At 40.9% G+C, this 23,834-nt stretch overlaps 1 protein-coding gene across 1 annotated transcript; it reads right to left on the bottom strand.

Moving 5' to 3' along the window:
• Positions 1–5,138: 5,138 nt before the first annotated feature.
• sfrp1a (secreted frizzled-related protein 1a) lies at positions 5,139–22,423 on the bottom strand. Its single transcript, XM_019885328.1, has 3 exons — positions 21,722–22,423; positions 16,266–16,346; positions 5,139–6,401 (listed from the first exon to the last, which is right to left on the bottom strand). The coding sequence occupies exons 1-3, from the start codon at positions 22,245–22,247 to the stop codon at positions 6,076–6,078; spliced, it is 933 nt and encodes a 310-aa protein (XP_019740887.1). The 5' UTR covers positions 22,248–22,423; the 3' UTR covers positions 5,139–6,075.
• Positions 22,424–23,834: the final 1,411 nt, after the last annotated feature.

The following is a 23,834-nucleotide window of genomic DNA, read 5'->3' as shown; positions in this document are numbered from 1 at the left end:
TCCAATTTTTTTTTTTTAGGGGTTGGCCTAACTACAGTGGCACAACAACCTCACGGTCCCACATTAAAGCATTCGAAACACGGCACCAGAAACACCCAGTTCACGTTTGTTTGGACTTAATTTCCCATGATTCTTAGGGACGGCAACAGGAAGCAATTCTGTTTTGGCTAGGACAAAAAGTAAATCGGAAGGAATTTCACAGTTCGATTTCTTTTGAATTGCTATGACAACTGTGTGATTGACATTACATATGGTCCAAACAATTGGCTGGCTCACTGGAATAAAAAAAAAAAACGGACCTGCATAAATGTGGGACAAATCAATGGCGTTGGCAAAAATCCGCTGGGTCTCGGGACAAAAAGCTCAGAACTGGGACAGTCACATCAAAACCAGGACATCTGGTCACCCTAATACAAAGAAAGCCTGCTAGCCTGCTTTCCAGGTTTGGCCACATGGCCTTCCGCAGAAAGCGGTTTGTAACAACCTTTAATAAAATGAACAGCCAGCATTTGAAGCTACAGTGGTATTTCTTTTTTCCCTAGCCCTTTGAAGGCATTCTCTGTAAGTAATAATTACAGAAATGAGAAGTGAACATTACGGTCATTTGTCATGTAGTTATTTAGACTTGTTTTGAATATGCTAATTCTAACTGCCTTGTGAGCAAAGTATGTGAGCAAATTGCCACATATGCTTATAATAAATTTGGTTTCATGTCACATACTGTATGTGTTTGTGTTTCAGTTTCATACATGAATAGTCAACCACATACTGGACATTCTGTGAGGACGGCGCAGAAGTTGACCCAGCTTCTAGAACTTTATATCACCCTCCTTGAGGATGTCTCAACCACACGCGTTTTATTGACTAATTCTGAATTACGCTTTATTTTAATTGATGTTTTTTCATCCTATGGCCATGCAGTCACATTTGAATGATTGTCCGGGAAGTGATCCCATGTCAGCTATGTTTAAAATTCACCAATCAGTTATACTGTACTTATCAAAGTATTCTCTAGCGTGGGCATTCCGTCGGCATGTGTGTGCATATGTGTGTGTATGCGTGCACGTGTGGTAACGGGTCTGCCGCAGGAGGTTCGTTGTCTTGAACGGTGAACCATCTTATAGAAAGGGTTCACTCTATTGAAAACAGTGCAGCAAGATAAATGCTAATAAATTATCGCAAAAGACTGTTAGCAACAAATTAATACAATTTAATGGAACAAATATTAGAAATTAACTTGTAAATGTAGGTCAGTGCTTCTGATGGTTTCTGATGGTGACGGCTCACTATTGTTTCTAAATATATTTTTAACAATTTTATTCATTTTAATAAATGGTGGAGTAATTTATTATCATGTATGATGACCGCACAAGGGTATTCAAAATGACAGTTTATAGTTGTTGGCTACCAGTGGTTCATCTATAAAACAGATTGTGTGGATGGTTTGATAGCATTTGGAGGGACGGGGCCAAGGCAGGAAAAGGACAAGTGTCCTCTTGTCCTCTTATCCAAAATGTAAAACATCTGGAATGTCTGGCTCACAGACACTTTCAACTGTCATACAAATGTAAAACTCTCATCATACTTACAAAACATAAAATAGGTCCTCACAATGACCTAAGATGACGCTTGAAGAACATGGTTTCAATGACCGGTGGCTAAAGGATTACCACATGCAATTTAGAGATGTTTTTCTTCACGTTAACATGAAGAACCAGCGACTTTGTGGCTTCCAATCAGTTCGTTGACTTTTTTTTTTCTTATGGTGGTAATCTAATCACTGAGCAGTATTGCTAAAAGTGTTTTAGGTTCAACACAGCAGTGTGTAACTGGTTCAAACAGAATAAAGCTTTGCAAATGTGTGTGTGATTTATGTGATCACATAGTGTGGTTTATGTAAAGGCATATACTGTGTACTTTTTGCAAAGGTGTGATCTGAAGTGTTCTGTCAAGTGTGTGTGTGTGTGTGTGTGTGTGTGTGTGTGTGTGTGTGTGGTGCTAAATGTGTGTTGTGTTTTAAAATTCAGAGCCATGTTTTCTGAACATTGCTTAAGCAATCGTAACTATACAACATTTCTGATACAACTCATTATGCTTCTTCATGTGCTGAGCAGTCAGGACAGAGATTGATGTACACTTTTGGCCAAGAGATGAATACAGTATTATGTCCTAGGTATATCCCTCGGCACCTCTGTTTCAAAAAGAAACATCTGGAAGCTCATTAAGATGAAGTCTCGCGTGACGTTTGACCATCAAGTCATTTTGTGTGACTTACAAGGCATATTTTCTTCAGACAATGTTGGATGGCTGACAAATCGCAAGAGGGGCGTTCCAGGGTCCAGGGTGAGTGTGTTGTGTGTGTGTGTGTGTGTGTGTGTGTGTGTGTGTGTGTGTGTGTGTGTGTGTGTGTGTGCGTGTGTGTGTGTGTGTGTGTGTGAGAGAGAGAGAGAGAGAGAGAGAGAGAGAGAGAGAGAGAGAAGTAGAGGCAGGCTTAAATCCAACCAGATGCCTTTTGCAGATCATTTGTTAATTGGACAAAGCTGGATTCTGACTGTGGGCCTTCTGCTTTTTTTTTTTTTGAAGACAGTTTAAGTAATGATTTATGAGGGAAGTCCACATCTGAGAAAGGTTTTCCAAGCCTTTACAGGAATAATAAGGAATTGTCTGTTCGTCCTGTTTTTATAACGTCTTCTTTCATTTATCATTTTTTTTCTTTGCATTGCCTGATTGTACTGCCATGACGTTCATGACTTAATGTTGATCATTATCATTTGCTTCCTCACCAGTGACAATATACAGTAGTGCGTCAAATTAGCCCCTTGCTCTGGCTGTCATGTACATGTCGTGTTTTTGCTTATTAATCAAGTAGCGTCTGTAAATCAAGTCTTTCAGCAAAAGACCACAAAGCAAATATAGAAAAATGACATGTTTGATTTGACAGCATTGCCCTTGAGAAGTGTTCTCCTGTGGTATGAACTGTTTTATTATTTTAAATATTTAAGGTAACATGGGTAACTTGTAATATGCAATAATAATTGCATGATGGGTAATGAAGCAATCAGGTCCAATAGCAAAGACAGAGAGAGAGAGAGAGAAGGCGCAGAAGGAGGGGAAGGAAAGAGAGAGAGAGAGAGAGAGAGAGAGAGAGATGCACATAGTGTGAAAATAAAACCGTTATGCAAATTCTGCATAAAGTTAAATCAGATTCTGCGATTGCCTGGCAACCAGTTCAGGGTGTCCCCCACCGACTGCCTGAAGACAGCTGGGATAGGCTCCCGCACGCCCCGCTACCCTTGTGAGGATAAGCAGATCAGAAAATGGATGGACGGATGTATTGTATTGTATTGTATAAACATGACAAATGCATGTCTGGAACTCTCTCAATCATATCAGAAATCAACTCATTGAGCTCATGATTATGATCATGTTTATTATGTTTTCAAATCACCCCCCTGGCTGTGGCACAGCTCTGTGGCTGGGATCACACTCTGACACGAGCAATCGGGGTGAAAGGCGGTCTCTAAGTGCCCACACAGTTTCAAGCTGTCATCTCCCTGGCCAACTTGACATGGTCCGCCCGTTGAGGCCTGCTTGCGGTTTCTTATAAACACAATTTGTCTCATGAGTTTCTTCTTCCACCATGTTAATGACAGTGCACTTCTCGTGTGCTGCATTTATAGGGAATGAGAGACGAATCAAATCGGCGGCTGTGTTCACTCACACAACTGCGCAGATGGCCCTGTCATGAAAATACCAACCCTCGGTGTAACCAACCTCTGTGCAGATTTAGACCGCATTTTGAACAGGACTTGTGGTGTTGGACATGAAAATTGAGGCCAGTGTTGGCTGCTGTGCGTCCGTACGCAACCCAGACAGTGTGCAACCTTTCTGAGCATGTCAAGCGCAGAATGGTGATAGTGTGTCATCAGACTGTCACCGTTAATTGTTTGTTTCTTCCTCAAGATCTTCCATCATCTGTTAGCTTCACAATTGCTGCTGTTTCACACATTGACCACTCCTCTATCAAAAAAATCCAGCTCTAAAATGGAATGAAGACATTTGGGGGCCTATTGTCGTGCCGAGCGCAAGTCTAGTGCAATGTGAAGTCTAACTGCGCATGGGTGGAGTTTTCATTCTTTTGGAATTTTGCACGAGTATAATTCGCCATAATGGGGCATTTGCGCCGTTGTGGGATGGAACGAGCCTTTTCGTGGCGGCATCCCTTGATTGCATTAAAATCAGGGCGGTTGGAGTGAAGTACACCCGAGTAAACCATGGTTGACACAGTGAAAACAGAAATAGATTCGATGAGTTCTGCCAAGCAATCTGCAAAATCTCTCATTGGGGATGATGTCGTCGGCCGTGCATGTGATGTGGGCAATTGGAGAAAGCCTTGAACCTGCACGACCCTCTTCCTCCAATAGTTACAGGGGTGTTCTAAAAATATTTTCACGATGATGTTTAGAATTGATTCATTCATTTTCCGATCCGCTTTATCCTCCCAAGGGTCGCGGGGGGGGGGGGGGGGGCTGGAGCCTATCCCAAATGTCTTCGGGCAGTAGGCAGGGGACACCCTGAAATGGTTGCCAGCCAATCGCAGGGCACACAGAGACGAACAAACATGCGCACTCACACCTAGGGACAATTTGGAGTGTTCAATCAGCCTGCCATGCATGTTTTTGGAAGGTGGGAGGAAACCGGAGTACCCGGAGAAAACCCACACAGGGAGGCCAGAGCTGGGATTGAACTCGGTACCTCTGCACTGCGAGGTTGACACGCTAACCACTAGACCACCGGGCCACCTGTTTAGAATTCATTCAATTAATTAATTTCTACAGCAATTCAGATGGATTATCCCACACTGCTACCATCTTTAAAACTCGTCTTAAAACTCATTTGTACTGTTTGCCTTTTAACTCAGCATGATACTTGATTTTGAGTTTTACTGTTTTTGTGCTTTCCACTGTCTTTGTTGTTAATTTATTATTTTATGGTTTGTTGTATGAATTATTTTTGCTCCATGTACGGCACCTTGGATGCGGTGTTGGTTGGGAGTTGAGTTGATAATATCAAACAACCAATCCTTACTGTCCAGTTGAGCACTGTATAAGACTGAGCTGCAAACAAATAAAACACGACACAATTTAGGTTTTCTTTATTTATGTAAAATTTGTATGTACATGTCATAGTCAGAAACGCACACAAAATAGTGCTAAAACAGACCATCCACGTCGAGCAAAAGACAACTGCTGACACGCTTTTCCATCTGAAATCTGTCAAAGTCCAAACGCTTTTAATTCACTTTTATAATGATTACTGCAAATACACCGTGGCGCTTGAGGCAAATAATATTTGGTCAAGAGTGCATGACACACCGGCAAAACATTTTGCAATTGGAATTCGGGTTTCTGAGAGAGGTTGCAAGAAGCTTGATGATGAAAACAAGCTAAGTGGTTGAATCATCTCATGACTTTAGTCATTGTGCACTTATTCTTTTGAAAATATGATGTGAGACTGAAAATTCTTACAACTCAAAACACTAATAACAAAACACTCATTACACTAATCATTTACAATTTATTCTTAACAATTTGTATGTAATAATAACAAATAACAAATAGTCTCACTTTTGTGGTCTAGTTCACATTAAAAAAAAAAAAAAAGGATGTAGAAATTAACAAGCAAGCTGTTACCCAGGCTTGATTGTTACATCATAACTATGACTAAAATTCAGACAGAACCATTTGAAGTTATCAAATCAAAATGTTCTGCCACCATCAGGTAAAATAGGCCGACACGCTGGATGTCCAAATTTGAGAAAGCATCGACATGGAAATTGGGACAGACGAGAGCAGAGCTTTCTCAACTGAAGAAATAAAGAAATGTAACTCTTCAATTGGTGATGTCATCTCTCATCCAAAAAGTGTAAAAAGCACATTGCAAAGGATATACGTAAACATAGAAAGATATATCAATACAAACAAAACCATTTTTAAAAAAAGCAACGTTTTGGAGTTTCATGCTTGTGCAAGTTCATATGAAGGAGAAGAGGTGACCAAATGGAGGAAGGTCAACTTATTTGAAGACGTTTGCAAAGGCAGGGCATTTGTGGGTCTTGAGTTTCTTGATGGCCTTTTTGAACTCTTTTCTGGACTTGTCCCACTTGTGGATGCCCGTGAGCAGGTACTGCTTGTCAACCTTCCGGCCCATGATCAGATACTGGTTCCCCAGATTGTCCAGCTGCTGACATGGGCAGTCGGCACCATTCTTCAAGTACATCACCAGCTTCTTCAGGTCCTTCTTCTTCAGATTGCCTGCTTTCAGCATCTTCTTCCGCTTCTGAAAGATCACCTTGCGATCCATGTTCTCTCGCTTCACCTCCTTGATCTTGGTCTTAAAAGCTGCACGACAAGAAAGATTACACGCATCAGTTCATTTCTTACGCGTGGAGAATAACATTGTGAAATATAATCAGAAAATTACTTGATCCGCAGTTGTTGGTTTTTTTAGGCGTGTCTCTTTTTTCCAGTTGCAAATGCAAAATGTTAAAATGTCATCCATATGACTCTATTCTTCAATGCGCTGAAGCCCATGATCTTAGCTGTAGACAATCTGTTTCCCTTCTGAGATGCAGCCTAAACAATATGTGGTGGCCCAACTCTCTGTTATGTCTCTCAATTACGGAACTTTACAGGACATGTTTTCTCGCTGTACTCAGTCACCCTGATTACATAACTGATTCTTACATCAAATAATTTAAGATTTGTAATTAAAAGGAAAAGAAAAACGCCCATAGTGTTTTTTTATACTGCTTTTTTTTCTGTTGTTGTTGTTCTTGACTGGCTATAGACTATCAAAATCACCAAATTGCAACAAAGGATTTTTGTACTCAAATAATTGCCAATGAGAACGTTAAAAAAAAAAAAAAAAGAAAGAAAGGGCAGAGGCACCCCAGTATTAAGAGTGCACATGTTAGGGATTTAGGACTTTTATCCCCAGTCCCTGGTCTCGACAACAATCTCTGATGAGGCTTAGTGTTCAATGAAAACAAAATGGACCACGTTCATAATTAGTGAGTCATAAAACGAGGTTGAGCCCACCTCTGAACAACTTCATCCTGAGAAATGCTTTGTCCTGTTAATCCTTTGACATTCTCAACTTTCTTTGCCCCGTGCCAGTTAAATCCCTTCAGTCCAAGTGCGGAATATACTTGTGTCTTGTGAAAGTATGTGGACCCCTTGAACTTTTTTTGCCACATTTCAGGCGTCAAACATAAAAGAGATCAAATTGGAATTTTCTGTGAAGAATCAACACCAAGTGGGACACAATCGAGAAGTGGAATGAAATTCATATGATGTGGACAGGAGATGTGATTGAGCATATTTGACAATAAAGCTGACTTGACTTTAAAATGTTATTTTAAGAAATAAAAAAAACCTGAAGCATGGGGATTGCAAAGCTATTCGGCACCCCTGAGTTAATACTTTGTAAAACCACGTTTTGCTGCAGTTACGGTTAAGTTTGTTGGAGCATTCTCTAACAGTTTTTCAAGGATCTAGAGAGTGAAATCTTTGCTCTTTCTTGCTTGCAAAATAGCTCGTGCTCAGTCAGGTTAGATCGAGCATACGAGTGAACCTAAGTTTTCACATCTGTCCATAGATTCCCAATTGGATTCAGGTCTGGACTTTGACTTGGCCATTGTAACACCTGCATATCTTAAATTTTGAACCTTTTCATTGTAGATTTTCTCCAAAATGTGCCTGTATTTGGCTCCAGCCATCTTCCCGTCAACTCGAACTCTCTTCCTTGTCCCTACTAAAGAAAAGCAGCTGCAGACCATAACGCTGTCACCACCATGCTTGACAGAGGGGATGGAGTGTTCAGGGTGATGTGCAGTGTGCCTTTGATGCCAAACGTAACTTTTAGCATTTTGCCCCAAAAAGTTACATTTGGTTTCATCTGACCAGAGCACCTTCTCCCATGTTTGGTGTGACTCCCAGGTGGTTTATGGCACACTTAAAACACATATTTTTATCGATTTCTTCGAGAAATGCCTTTCATCTTGCCACTCTTCCATAAAGGCCAGATTTGCGCAGTGTGCAACTAATACATGTCCAATGGACAGATTGCCCAACTTCAGATCTCGATCTCTGCAATTAATCTCGAGTGATCATGGGCCTCTTGGCTGCATCACTGATCAGTGCTCTCCTTGTTTGGGCAGAAAGTTGAGAGGAATGGCCGGCCCTGCAATGGTCTCATACGCTTTCCATTTCAATATGATTGCTTGCAAGATGTTCAAAGCTTGTGAAATCCTTTTTACAGTGAAACTCCTCTACAACGAAATCATGTTTGCAGCAAGACATTTTTCACAATAGGGTTTTTTTTCACTGTAGCAAATTTGATCTCAGATGTAAACACACACACACACACACACACACACACACACACACACACACACACACACACACACACACACACACACACACACACACACACACACACACACACACACACACACACAAACGGATGTGTACTCTTTATTTTTATTCCAATAGCGCATAAGTATGAGCATACACTTATTTGACTCTTCATATAGTCAGTGTAGAAAGAAAAAAAGGTAAAGAAATTGGGAATTTACGATCAGCATTCACTCTCACTTACATCAATTTCTTGGATAATGTCTTTTATTTTGCTTCCTCTGTCTTTCATTTTGATCACTTTTACCCTCTCTTCCAGCTCTTCTTGTCTTAGCTGCTTGACATCCAAAGGTCCATTTTGTAGCCATTTTAGCAATGCAACGTTCTTGCTGCGTCTGAAACTAACAAAAACAAATACTTCCTGGATTACTGCGCATGTGTAAACCAGTGTGGTGGTTGCTGTTGCCGTTTCCGAACGAAGCAGTAGAGGTCGCTGTTGGATTAGACTTCGTTGTAGTGAATCTCGTCGCGAGGCAAGAGCAGAGATTTCGTATAACACAACAGGGTTTTTTTTTCGTTGTATGGGGGGGCAGGAAAGTGGGAATGGTGTTAATGTATTAAGAATTTTTCACACTAGAGGATATTTTCGCCCATGTAGGTTTCATTATAGAGGAGTTTCACTGTACACCCTAAGCCTGATTTAAACTTCTCCACAACAGTATCTCAGACCTTCCTTGTGTGTTCTTTGGTCTTCATGATGCCATTTACGCTGTAAACAGACCTACCTCTGACACTATCACAGAACAGCTGCATTTATACTGAGATTGATTCCACACAGGTGGACAGTATTCATCATCATCAGTAATTTAGTTTAACATTGGATCATTCAGAATCCTCCCGGAACTTCTGGAGTGAGTTGGCTGCACTGAGAGTAAAGGTGTTGAGTAATTACTTTAGCTTGGAAAAACGCAAGAGCTACAAAATACACCTCCATATTGATATACTGTATTTCACTTTTATGGCAACACTTTCAGCACACTGTTACGACCATGATAGCTCCAACGAGATGTAATGTGTGTGATTTACTGCTGGGCAATAAACTCACATGGGACAACAAGAGATGGACATGAAGAAAAACTGGCAAGGGATCAACCAGAAACACCAAACAAGGTATACACTGGCATGTTAGCCCACAATTTTTACAAAAAGTGGACTGATGCAAAATTTGTTGATCCCTATGTGCCTGCAGTAGATATACAATAAAGGCAGGCAATCCGCATGTTTGTGAACATTTCCGGGAGAAGGAGTGATTAAACAGTCGAAGAAGGTGACAATAAAACAGTCCCGACTATTTGTAACGAGCTGAGCCAGAGATGAGCTTTCTGACTGAGTGTGGATATGAATCCCCAGCACCAGCCAGTAGTGGTATGGCTCTTATGTTTGCAAAGAGTGCTCGTTAATGGAGCCACTGAGACGCCAGACAAAATGTAAACACGATGGGCATCTTGCATGTGAGGCAGGAGGACATAGACATGTATTTCCATTTCCCAGCATTGTTCATGCAGTTGTGGTTTGCGAGCAAAGGAGCACTTCCTGGTTCGTTAGTTTTCCAAAGTGTATTTTGTGGCAGAAATACACCATCCGATGCTGCATATTTCACATAAAAAATGGAATATCATTTGGTCAAGTTATTTCATCGTATTGGCTGGAAACGATATAGCTTTATTCTTTCAGAATTAACACTAATATAGATGCACGACGAGCGGCACGGTGGTCGAGACTGGTTAGCACGTCCGCCTCACAGTGCAATACTCAATTCCGTCTCCGCCTTTCCTGTGTGGAGTTTGCATGTTCTCCCCGTGCCTGTGTGGGTTTACTTCGAGCACTCCGGTTTCCTCCCACATTCCAAAAACATGCGTGGCAGGTTAATGGAACAGTCGATATTGTCCAAAGGCGTAATTGTGAGCAAGAATGGTTGTTTGTCTATGTGTGCCCTATTGCTGGCTAGCAACCATTTCAGGGTGTATCTCACCTACTGCGCAAAGACAGCTGCGATAGGCTCCAGCGCGCCTGCAACCCTTGTGAGGATAAGCGAATCAGAAACTGGATGGATGGATACATTGGGTGTCGGTGTGTGTGTTGATGAATGTGCAGCCCAGTCCAACATTTACATGTTACGACTCTCTAGTGCCGTATTCAATCATCATGGCGGCAGGCAATATTATTTTTAACGTTTATAAAGTTATTAAGTGGGCATGTAAAATGATGAAGTTATCAAATTAATTGTAGACAAAATATGAACTTTTTACTGTTGAAAAAGGCAATTTAAGTCTAGGATGTTTTTAGATGTGAAAAAAATATTGGCTTGTGGAATTTCTGATTGGCTGGTAACTAGAGAGTCATCAGCCACATAGGTTGGTGATCAAAAAAGTTCATTTAGAACCCTGATTATGTTTTTATATTGCTAGTATCATATACTAAACAGAACTATGTAGAAAATAACAAGTTGTTTATTTCACCACTGAGTATCTTCGTTTAGAGCAGCGGTTCAATCGAACCCTTGGGGGTCTGTGAATTGGTCTCAATGGAGTCTCTGCCATGGAGGTTAAGACACACCCAAATCAACATGTCAATTAGTTATGACATGCCCACCTGGCCATCACTGGCTGCAGATGATCACATGACATAGCTTGTCCAATCAGTGCTGCGGGAAATTTAGTTCGCTCGGGAGTAAAAATGTGACTGTCGTGGTCGTACATCATGCACGGTTCATTTTGCACATAATTTAAAAAACGTATACTTATGTCTTGAAATTTGGATTGACTTTTTTTCTGTTTTTAATAAATATGTTTTTTTTTACGTCTTGAATTTGTAAAAAAATCCTATTTTTATTTTTCACTAATGAATGTGCATATGAACTTGTACTTCAGTACCTCTAACAAGGTTAACCACTAAAGGATTTGTGACACAACACACACAAAAGGGGAAAATACCCAATACAGCCCCACTTTCATATGATTAAAGATGAACTTGTGTGCAAATGATTTAAAACTGTGTGTAAAGCCGCACACATCAGTCTATTGCCATGAATTAGTTAACGGGAGCGCCCTGTCTCATCGCCTGCTATTTTCACAATGCATAGAACAAACATTAAACAGACTGTATCTTACATCACCGGGTGCTTTGCTTTATTATTGTTGACCGCTGCTGCCTGACACAAGTCTTTTTTCTGGTAGTTTAGTTGGGCTTAGGCTCTAGGCGGCCATAAAGCCAAACAGGAGGGTGTGTGCTGTCTCCCATTCACAATGAAGGGCAACGTGGCTTATCCAAGTGACTTAAGTGATCAGTCCTGCAGTACTGAACGGCCCTGTTCACTGTATCAACAAAGGGGGGTGGGGGGAAGCAATTTGGCAATGACAACAAAGTGAGCTGTCCAAAGCAGAGGAGGGATTTAATTGAAGGGTGTTGGGAGTTTTGGGTGCAATGAAGTTCCATAAAACTCGAAGCGCGGAGAGATAAATTGCGGTGGGAACAAAGTGTGGAGTGGGACAGGCTATAAATCTGTTAAGAGCTGAGTGCCGTGTGGATTTGTGTCTGACAGAGGGAAATTCATCAGGATCCCCGAGACATTAGGGAGTGTGATAGTGTTGAGGGAATGACTTAAAAGCGTTACTTTTTCGACAACCATTCTGATCCATTGGCAGCAGAGCAAGTAAAAGATTCCTTCCTGACATTTGACTACTTTTCATCAAAAGCTGACTTGGCTTCGTCAGGTTCTGCTCTTACTGAGGTCAAACCACATGGGGACGTGCTTGCGCATTGAGTAGGAATCATTAATGTGCATGTGTAAAAATGTTGAGGGGATACCAAAAACAAACCAACAACAACAACTATTTAACTTCCACCTCTAAATGAAAACAGGTTTACAACCGTTTCCAGTAAGTGAGATTTTCAGTGGACAAATAGGCCAATCCACTGCCAGAGAGGGTATATTTAATAAGGATTTCTGCCAAAAGTCAGTGACTCATTCTTGAAACCTCGCCGTGCTTATCCATCCCATTGTTGTACAGAAAAGAACAGGAAGTCTTGAAAACATATCTATTTTATGGTCCATTCCAAACAAAATAGACAAGGCTGTCTGTAAAGTCAGCTTGTAAAATCGGTTCCAAATCCTGCTGTCTCCATTCCCTGTTGTCAATTCAAAACCGAGCACATTACATGCCGTAGGTGTGAAAAACGTCATAATCTTTGTGAGGGTCTTTTGTAATTTGCGTGTATTTAATTGGTTTCCCGAATACATGCCATGAAGTCATGTTTGGCTCCAAGCACAGTTGGAAATATTTTGCAGTTTGAGCGTCCTACAAGAAACACTCTCAGTTGGCCAGCTGGAAGAAGAAACAGATGTTTGGCCGAGATGCTGCAAAAAATGCTATCTGCTGTCAGGCTGTACATTACTTGATACTGCATCGCAATTACCCCACGCCACACCGGGATCAAAGTAGCCTTTTTGAGATCTCCTAAAGACGTGCTTCTGAAACTGCTACGCAAGCACTGCGGTGTTTCGTCCTGTTCACCGGAGCTTAACTTGTCTGCGTCAACTCACATCACAACCTTTAACTAGGAATCAAAAACATATTTTCTCCAGGATTCAACTAGGAAATAATGTGCCACCGTTGTTTATAGCCAATGACGACACAAATGCCAAAAGGGCAAGGCTCATCACCAGTCTAAACAAGGTTAAACCTTGAACAATGACTTTCAACCTCAGATGGGACAAGGGAGAAAGTCTGTTTTTAATATTCATGTTACCTCGGTAGGGAATGTGGAAGTTGGCTTGCCAATATATTTTGGAGCAGCGAATGAATAAAATATACAAGTTTGTTGATGCTTCTTTTTCGAACTAAAATCAAATACTTCCATCTACTTCCTTTTCAGAATGATTTGTTTATGTTGCACTCCATCTGGAGGAATCCATTCCAATTGGGCAGATGAACTTTCAACGTGATGAATGTGCACATCTATTAGTCTTCAATACTTGTCTTCCAGATTGCAATATGTCCGCCACAATGCACAGACAGATTCCTGTGAAGATTTTATCTGGTTTGTCAAATCCATAAACTTTTAAAACTTTATATGTGTGTGTGTGTGTGTGTGTGTGTGTGTGTGTGTGTGTGTGTGTGTGTGTAGTCCTCATGGGGTCTAAAATGTAAATTGAGCTTTTCATATATTCTAATTCTAAAAAGTAAGCTCAATTCCCTTTAAAATGATATAAAATGTAATACGTGGGCAAACATTGATGAAGTTTCAGCAATTTTAATGTTCCTAAGTTGAAATCCACAGTTTTGAGAAAATCACGTTGACAGTTTTGGGACAGACATCTTCCAAAGGTCCGTAGCAACCAGTAACTGAGGAAAAAGATATTTGCCCCAAACATTCTGGAACAGTTGGAAAACGAGTGGAAAGTAAATTGTAATCGCAGGTAAGGACATCTTGTGAAATTTTAACCCTTTAAAAGCTGTAAATACCTCTCCCATTTACGATCACAGAGTGCCAAAGATCTGTATATGTACCCCTACTACATTACAATGACGGACGACCGGCAACATTACGGTATCATTTTACTTGGTGGAAAAAAAGGATCAGCGCCTGTGGGTTTGGAGTTGAGGAACCGATCACAAACAAAACGGTCATCGTGATAATTTTGGGGGGAATTTTTGGGGAGGAGGGGATTACTTGAAAGCAGTGCGTTGCTTGGCAACCAGGTCAACTCTCAATGTGCACCATCTCATAAACATCCCGAAGTGAGCGCCGTATTCTGATTAAATTGCTTGTATTGGAAACGCATCAATGATGTGCATGTCATCTGCAGTAGACGACGAATGAAATGACGGAATGGAGGATCAAAGCTTTCAACAGCCATATAAAAACATTTCGATTTCATCCCAACTCACTATGCTGCCAGTCCCCTCTGATGGGAGGCGCTCGCATGTAAACAGGAGTTGTCAGCGATTGAGGACCTACACAACTGCAACTGGAAAAAAAAATGAGATGAGTCTCGAGTAAAAAGCAGAATATGAGTCTTTAAACGTCTCATGTTTTTTCATCCGCAAAGTATTGTTTGATTGTGAGTGTGAATGGTTGTTTGTCTTTGAGTGCCCCGTGAGTGGCTGGCAAAAAGTTGAGGAGGTACCTCGCCGACTGCCCGAAGACATAAAAAAACTTTTCGCCCATTCCAGGTGAACATAGCATTGTGAGCTACATAGACCATGATACTTTTTGCCGCTGAGCCAATCGGAGAACATGGCAATAAAATGACTGGCCAATCCTATTTCTTTGTGACTGCACACAGCATTGTGCTTTTTATCTCATGCGTTTTTATACAGTATCATGAGCTTTTCGCCAATAATAACAATATCGTGATCATTATTGTATCGTGAGGTTCATATTGTGATAATATTGTATTGTGACGTTCAGAGATCGTTATATCTGTATTTTTTCACAGAGGTCTGGCTGGAACCGCATTAAAGCGGAAAACATCCAACTATGATCAACAAACTGTCAGGCAAATTAATAAGAACCTACTTGTTAAACAAATTGAAATAAGGTATGCTATGCCATATGTCAGCCAGGAGGAGTGGCATATGAAAGTTAATGAAATTAATTTAAAATAAATGGATAAACAAGTCGTATAAAATATTTATATCAGTCATATTATTTATATGCTTTCCGAATATAGTACTGAGTATTGATTTTGACTTTTGAGATCTGCACAATTACAGTAGATCTTTTTTTTTTTAAATAAATTTAGCTTTGCTTCTCGACAAGAAAACAGTTTGCTGTTATACACAACATGAATTCAATAAAAAATGGAACGCATTTAAACATTTTTGCAAATGTGTTCATACATGTTGATTAAATGCTGAAAACTTTGCTTCTTTTTTCAGTTTTTTCATTCAAAATTTTATCATTTATTGTGTCCGCAGTGCATGATTTCCATTCTGCATTTTTTTCCCCGCACTGCCACAAAGTTTGCCCATGCAATTACCCCAAGGCATTATGGGAAATTGCATTTGCAATGCAATGTTTTAGCATTTTGCCCACAAATACGTATGAATGTATTTTCAAATATCTTGAAACGTATTTTGTACTTGCAACTACGTTTATGATACAATTACATATATTATAATATTAGATATTTCCAAGTATGCGCAAATGTATTTTGAATATGTTCGAACGTGCTTAGAAATATGTTTAAATATATTTACAAATATATTTTATTGTATTTGCCAGTCAAAAATGTTTACTCCCCATTGGCAATTCCATGCTTCCAAAGATTTTAGATGGTGTAATGTGACTAATATTTTACTCGTACTGTTTTGGTCATGCATGACATTTTTATGAAGTTATTTCACTTAGTATGATTTTTGGTAGTTACAATTTAATTTTAATCAGAAGTCTAAGAGGGTAATATTCAACAACAGTTGGCCCAGACAGCAAAACAAACATTCAACTTTACTGCTGTGTGGAGCTATCACATAAAGACTTTAACGACCCCACTTCATTAGCCACTGAACACAATCCTCTCCCAATCCAGCCAACTGTGATGTGACCATATGATAAAACCCGAGAGCTGTTTTTTTTTTCTTCTTTTTTTGGTAGAAACAGAAAAGTTGCCTAACGGAGGTTTCACTTTTAAAAAAAAGATACATATATGTTGCTTGACATACTGAAAACAGTCGGGAGCTGTTTCAAGATCAATGAGAGAAGATTTAAAAAAATGCAGCTGACTGTAAAATGATGGATATATTTTATGTGAGTGCAAATGACGGAGTGTCACAGCATCCTTACCAAATTCGCTGGCACACATATGATCCAGCATGGCGTCGGTTTTCATTTCATTGTCGCAGGGAGGGCAAATGGGAGAATAACCTGTGGAGCAATGTGGGGACAAAGTAGGTGAAGTACAATGACATGAAAATTACATTTGCAATCAGACAAATGTACACACCAATAAATGAAAAGTATTTATCTACACAATTATGACCACACGGCAATTTGGCTGCATGACCAAATCATATCTAATTTCTTAAACTCTCCGGAGTTTGTCTTTTAAACTGGGTAGGCCTTTCTAAACTGACCACAGCAAGGAATGTTTTCATCTTTTATGGCCAGCTGTGACTAAAAGAGGCAGAAAGCAATGTTTTTTACATGCTGATTGCATGTGGTTAAAAGTGTGCTTCCTATTTAACCAAACTACCCGCAGCATTTCACAATCACACCGGGGTAAAATGGTGGTGGTGGTGTTGGGGCGGGGATAGGAGGGGGGGTAAACACATAGTTTTCTCTCCATTGCCAGTTGTCCATTACATGTGTTTCACAAAAGTTTGTCACAGCGACACCCAGGTGTAAAGGGCTTGTGAAAACAGACACTGCTTACAGAGTGTCACAGTCCCTTTGCACTTTTTGATATGCTTTCTCCTTTTAAATCAATTATCACCACATTTTATGTTGCAACAGGAGAGTGGGGAGCACTTTTAGCAGTTCTCTGCTTACAATAATGATGGAAAGCTGAGAGGATCCATTGGAATGCAGATACCCGTGGTGAAGTTCATACACCTAGCAGGAACTCCGAGTGTGCCCTGCTTTGTTTCTCGACAGCGACAACAAATGATAACAGGTGATGTCTGTAGAATGGGGACATCTGTGTGGTCCCGTGAACTTTCAAATGGGGAGGGGTTTGCTTTTTAGAAAAACAGGCCTCTATCCTTACCAACGTGTCAGTCAATAACACCCGCCTCCTTGACACACACACACACACACACACACACTTACACACACACACACGCACACACACACACACACACACACACACACACACACACACACACACACACACACACACAGAGAGCCATGTCCTCTTTTCAGATAGAGTGAGCACTGTGTAAATGCTGGAAGATGCACAGTCACCCCATTTAGAGCTTACATGTAGTGTGAAAAAGCCTTCAAGTGGTGTCGTTAAAGCGTCAGATGGAAATCTAAGTGAGTTGACGATGTGATGACGGAAAGCCCTCTTTATGTTAGGTTTGAAAATGAATGAGATGGCTGTACATTCCCTACCCGGGTGTAGACCTCACTGGAGGCTTGTGGCAGGGGCAGAGCAACACAACAGCAAACCTACGTTTATAATCAACCCACACTTTGTCTTTCCCCAGACTTGGTGGTTTTGGCCATCTTTCAAGGTTCCTCTGGTATTTGTCAACTTGGCTCGGGCTGGGAACAGAACCCCCTGCCCTCCCCTCCACTGATTCTGTGTGAGGTGTGTGAGTCAGCCTTAGACCAGGGAGTCTCTACAGGTTTGGGCAATGAGCAGGCAAAGAGCCATTAGTAATGGATGATGGCTCTGGGTGGGGTGGGCTGGGGGTGGGGTCACAGGGAGGGGTGGATACTTGGTGGGGCTCGCCATGTCTTTGGCGGCTTGCTTCAAGATTGCTGAAGAAATTCACAAACTTCCGAATTTGAAAGTCTCCCTTGATGAAATATTGAAAAAAGATGTGGGTCGTTTTCCTGTTTCACTTAATTGGTCATTGAATAGTTTACTTAACAGACAGAGCTATTCTTTTTTTTCGTGGGCTTTTACCCAGCATTGTTCTTTGCTACTCAATCAACACAATGCATAAAATGAGCTTTTCGGTCATCCATCACGCTAAGTTAGCAGCTTGCTGACAGCTTTGTATGGTCATGGTTCCAAGTCCCTTTTATACAGAATAAGAATCTACTACCATGTTAGATGTGGGTTGTCCTTCCAAAACAAAAGGTTGCGCTCGCTTTTGTTTGTGTTTGGCTTTACATCTTCACACCTTCACTCCTGAAACAACAGTATCAAGCCAATTTATCTGCAGCAGTGTCACATTTTACAGGGTGACAAAAGTGGTCGCTGCTTGTTTTTTCAGCAGGGTACTTTGACTTCAAATTCTTTTAATGTTGGTGACTTCCCGGGCTATGTTTACATGTAGGCGATATTTGGGTAAAGGTGAAAATTCTGCTTTTTGCATCGTTCGGAATAACCTGGTTACATGCGTGAGCAGACAGAGTTACTCCAGTATATATGGTCATTGTGATCAATTGAAATATCCCGATATAAAACCACAACGTATGGATAATGTCATGAAGCTAAAAGACGTCATTTCCTCTTCTTACTTTCTACCGTCAATCGAACACATTATATTCATGCCATTCACCACAGGAATAAAGCCATCGGTTTTCTCCACGTTCCAAAAGAGAGCTTCTGTGCTGTTATTTGGGTTACAAAAGGGGTGACCCAGGTCTCTTATTTGGATTTTAAAATATCACATGAGCATCTTCGTGTTTTTGCATGTGCTTACATGGCCTTTCAAAAAAGGCTATTTGATTACATGTAAATGTAATCATTGTTACACAGAAGATGGGGCCCATATTACACGAAATGGATCACTGATTAGGGCAATGATAATTTTAAAGGCAAACAAAATGAACGAATGAACTGCTTACATTGTTTTAGAGTGAGATCTAATTTTTTTTTTAAGTAATCCCTCGTACAGGCCGTATTACGTGCCTAAGTGTGAAACAGTGACTGGAGTTTTTCAGGAGATTGTCGCATACATATGATCTAAAATATGATCTAAAGTGTGTATTTTATTAAATTTGAACCACACTTGATATACATATTGAGCCCCTAAATTTCACGATGTGGCAAGTGAAAAAAAATGATGTACCCACAGCTGTAGTCTGTCCAACTCTAAAAAGCATTTTTATTTATAAATATTGAAGCTTGGGGTAAAAAAAAAAAAAAAAAAAAGGTTCACGAGTGCACACACTGCTGATGTTCACTTGAATGAGAGCTGTGGCTGAGTCTACCTCGGCGGTCACCCAGCACAACGGTTGTACCCCCACCGGTCGGAGAGTGAGGACGACCGAGCCGTGCTTTTTCATTTTTCATTTTATCTTTCTGCTGGATACTATAATCAAGTGGACTTAATCAACATTAGATTACAGTACAAATTTAGCTACTTTTCACAACACTTTGAACATCCCGGACAAGATAGCGTGAACAGCAGGATCTTTGTGGATTGTTGCCGGGTCTGGTAGCCCCTTTAAGTGGCGGAGGTTATGTAAACAAAACTGGGGCTATGGAGCTGAGCCAATTGTGTCAGCTAAAAGCTACCTATGCAGGCCTCCGCTGTCAAGCCTCTGTACAGCTCTAACGGTGGATTCATAACATACAAAATGGGCGATCTGGAATAACGACTAGCGGGAAATCGCTATGTTCGGGGCGGTTGCGTTTTCTTAATCATGGAACCTGGCTAAACGCTCAGAATCCCGACGCTTCAATCTAACTGCGCTAGAGGCTGACCGTGGCACAAAATTAAATTTCATTGCCAGATTATGATGTCGGGACACTGCACCGTGTCCTGCTGACATCCTGGTAGTTAATACTTGTCACAGTTTGTTGAAGTCCAACTGTGTTGAGTAATATTTTTAATCATTTGTTTTCATTTTGGTTCCTGAAAATGTCTCACAGGAAAATGGCCATTAGCAGTAAAATGTTTGGAGTCTTGCATTTTTGGAAATTGGCAGCTCTGTGAAATGTTCTAACCTTGCAACCAAGAAAAAAAAAGTTGGACACGCCAGCACAATTAAGACAAAAACTTAGTCAAGAGCCCAACCTTGTGTTGTATTGATTTAATTCAAGTGCAGTACATTCTTATGTTTGCGGTCGAATTCATGTAGCTGTTTAGAATATATGGGTCATACTTTCTCATACCTACTGCCGCTGACTTTTGTTTTATGTTTGAACAGTTTCACTTGATCAAATCTCTTCTAATATTTCATACTAAAAAAATAAATAAGAGCATGTATCATTCCTCCTGATATTATATCGCACGATATCGGTATCGGACTGTACTCTAGGCCACAATATTGGGATTCTATCGGAAGTGAAAAAAGTTGTATCAGGACACCCCTAGCTGAAGCAAACCTAAAGAGAATGATAGCGCCCTCAAGTTTTTTTGAGATCTTTATTTACTGTGTTCTTTTTTAACAAGCTAGAAAATTGTGAAAACCATTTTTTTTTATTTTAAAAACAAAAATTCACTACCTTCCCTTTTGCTTGAAAAATGGTTTGATCCACCTCACCCCCCTGCTTTGGAGCGCCGAGTGTGAGGGAAGCAAGCTGTCTGTTACCTCCGCGACGTCCCATCAGAGTGCAAGTGAGTCTATCCTTGCTTTAATCTGGATGCGACACATTTCTTAACTTCTCCTCAGTATCGACACATTATTGTCATTAAAGGCCGCATACATGTAGCCTCATGGGAATAAGATTGGTTTTCAACAAACACGAGCAAGGTACAGCTAAGGTGTTTGATTAAATGATCTTTCCTTCAACGATGACGTACGTGAACTGGATGAACGTATCAGTATTGTCTTGTTAAAAATAAACCCCGTTGCTTAGTTATCTGCTTTTTGGCTGCTGTTAAAGAGATAGTAGGGAGATACCTTGATAGGCTATTTAGTTGATTATTTGATTTTTTTTTTTCTTTTTGATCCTCACATTCAAAACTATACGGACACTTAACATATATCAGTGGACATCTTCATTACTATTAATTAACAACATGATTTACTATTTGCTTATTCCACTTTGTGAGGAGGAGAAGAACAGGGAGAGACTGCGTTTCAAGAAAAGTGGAACACAATTTAGTCTCAGGCTGGTTTACCCCAAAAACATGCACATTGTCAACGTGTATTTTGAGCGGCTACGGCAAAGTAAGGTGTCCTGCCCAGAAATTAGGGTTATCATAAATTGGGATTTTCCAATTACATAGCTTTTGACCTGTGCTGTGTTAATCATTTAAATAACTTGAATCAGATTTGGTTTACCGGGAGACTTTCTGCACAATTATTATATATATATTTTTTGGGGTGGGGGTGTTAAATGCCCCTACAATCCGTCGATGCACAGCTTCCAACGAACCCTCCACACCCCCACGGCCCCAACCTCCACCCACAGTCCCTTGTCCTCCCAGTCTTTGTAGCACCCATAGACCTTCTCTGTCACACCCCTAAACCTCTGATCCTAGAATCGCCCCTGGTCTGTAGAAAAACTTGACTGAGAAGTGGAAAAGTGGATAAGAGGTACCAAAACAACAACTGGAAAGCACACACACACACACACACACACACACACACACACACACACACACACACACACACACACACAAAATATACAGGGAACAACAACAACATTGAGTTGTAAAGACTGATCTTACCTGTCTGCTTCGTGGATTCGGTGGCGTTGGGTTGAGTCATGGCGATGCACACATCGTCTTGTGGGTATTTGTCGCAGGTGAGCATCTCCGGCCAGGGGAAGCCAAACGCCTCCATGATGGGGGTGCAGCTGTCCCGCACGGCCTCGCATAGCCATCTGCACGGGTAGATAGGTCGCTCCAGGCACACGGGCGCAAAGAGCGAGCAGAGAAATACCTGCGTGCCCGGGTGGCAGTTCTTGTGCACCAGGGGCACCCAGCTGCTGGCCTGTTGCTTCACCTCGGCCATGGTCTCATGCTCGAGCAGATTCGGCAACAGCATCTGAGCGTAGCCCACATTGTGGCACAGCCGCAGGTCGTCGGGGATGTCCACGCACTGCGGGGGCTTTCCGTAGCCGCGTCCGCCGTTGTACGGGTCCGACGACTTCCAGCTTAGATACTCGTACTCGGAGGCTGCGCACGCTGTCAGGAGCGCCATGGTCAGAGCCAAGCCGACCGTCCCAAAAGCTGACCGAGAAGTAGCCCACATTGTGACTTCTCGCGAACTTGAAACAGCGGGCTCACTTCAGAAAGAAAACCAGAACGACGACGGAGATTTGCAAATAAAGATCCGCTTCGGTAAGGTCCTCGACCGTGTTGCCCTCCTCTCCAACGTGTTGCTTCTGCCGAGTTGGGCGCTCAACTGATGTGAGTCTCGGACACAAGCGCACAAGAGGTGATTGTGAAGGGCGCGCTGGCCAATCAGAGAGCGTCTTTCAGCCTTTTGGCACTGTGCTGTCAGTCAAAGCGCTTAATTACCCAAAGTGTAAAAACTCCCCGGGAGCCTTTCCTACCCTTCCTTTTGCTGCCCTGCTTGTAGTTGCTGTGTCAAACCAAACTGCAGAATAGAAATGCCAGAATAAATCTCACAATGGTAAACGAATGGCCTCAAGCCTTCTGCTCAGGAGACCGTCAGAATGACGAGAATGTGGAGAGACATTCATTCGAGAAATATACTGAGCCGTCAATAAGTGGCGTGTTTCATTTTCAGTTTGAGTGGTTGAAATGGCAGCTTTCGATCCTTCATGCACAAAGAAGTGCCATTCTAGTCAGATCCAATATTATATTATACACGGTGCACAGTATATCAAATGCTGTACACTATCCAATCCACCTAACCAGACTTTTAAATTTATAGTGATGCATGGTATAGTAGACTTCATAGAACAATACTTCATTTAAATCTAAAACAGCTAATATAGGCGACTGACATACAACTAATATCCCAATTGTTAATAATAAACGTTATTGTCCAATTTTTAAATAATGAACAATGTACCTTATTCATATAACCTTACACGTGTACGTTTGCATGACAATATCAATAATAGTGATAATACAATATTGATGATGATAATAATATAACGTAGTCAGTATTGTTACCTCCGTTTATCAAGTCCTTCTTCTTCCCTATCCTTCTCAAAATTTGTGATTTTATATTTCTTTTTGAATCGGTCCATGTTTGGACATTCCAAAGGTTAACTCCACATACAGATTTTCAGGACTACAAAGTACTTTGTCTTTAAGTTAAGGTATATGTTCTCCTGAAATGCATTTCTGTGCCATGAAAAGATTTTGGGGAATGGATGTATTTTGAGATCGGTCACCAAAATGTAATGCAAACATCCTGAATATAATGCTCATATCTATTGTGAAAAAAAACTTAGGCTGATACATATTAAAAACTGCAATCAAGATGTAGCACACAGAAACCTGTGCCAATACAGCATATGCATAACCTATGTAGCAAAGTGTATATCCCCACCAAAAAGATTACCGGTAGTTATGTGTTGGTGTAGAGTATGCACACAATACAAGATCGCCAAAGTTGAAGCGAAAGCAATATTTTATGGCTCTTTCTCGTGTTCATCAAGTACTGCAAATCTTTGTGCTGAGAGAAGAATCCAACACACAGTAACTCGGTGCTGAGATTTTACAATGTTGGCTCACACACAAAAGGAAAAAACTCAAGGTTGCAATAAAGTCGAGCCGTGTTTTTTACACGATAAACAAATGTGACAGAAGGATGCTAGACATGTTTAGCTTATCAAATACAAAATAGTTAACTGAATGAAGC

Source organism: Hippocampus comes, unplaced genomic scaffold (genome assembly GCF_001891065.2).
Source record: "Hippocampus comes isolate QL1 unplaced genomic scaffold, H_comes_QL1_v1.1 scaffold45, whole genome shotgun sequence".
Lineage (NCBI taxonomy): Eukaryota > Metazoa > Chordata > Actinopteri > Syngnathiformes > Syngnathidae > Hippocampus > Hippocampus comes.
Note: the sequence above shows the minus strand (reverse complement) of the source record. Positions and strands in the feature narration are given on the sequence as shown.

Coding starts and splice junctions, on each gene's coding strand:
- sfrp1a (XM_019885328.1), bottom strand. CDS start 22,247: ATGTGGGCTACTTCTCGGTCAGCTTTTGGGACGGTCGGCTTGGCTCTG. Junction 16,347..21,721: donor CGAATCCACGAAGCAGACAG/GTAAGATCAGTC, acceptor ATTGCTCCACAG/GTTATTCTCCCATTTGCCCT. Junction 6,402..16,265: donor TATGTGTGCCAGCGAATTTG/GTAAGGATGCTG, acceptor CTTGTCGTGCAG/CTTTTAAGACCAAGATCAAG.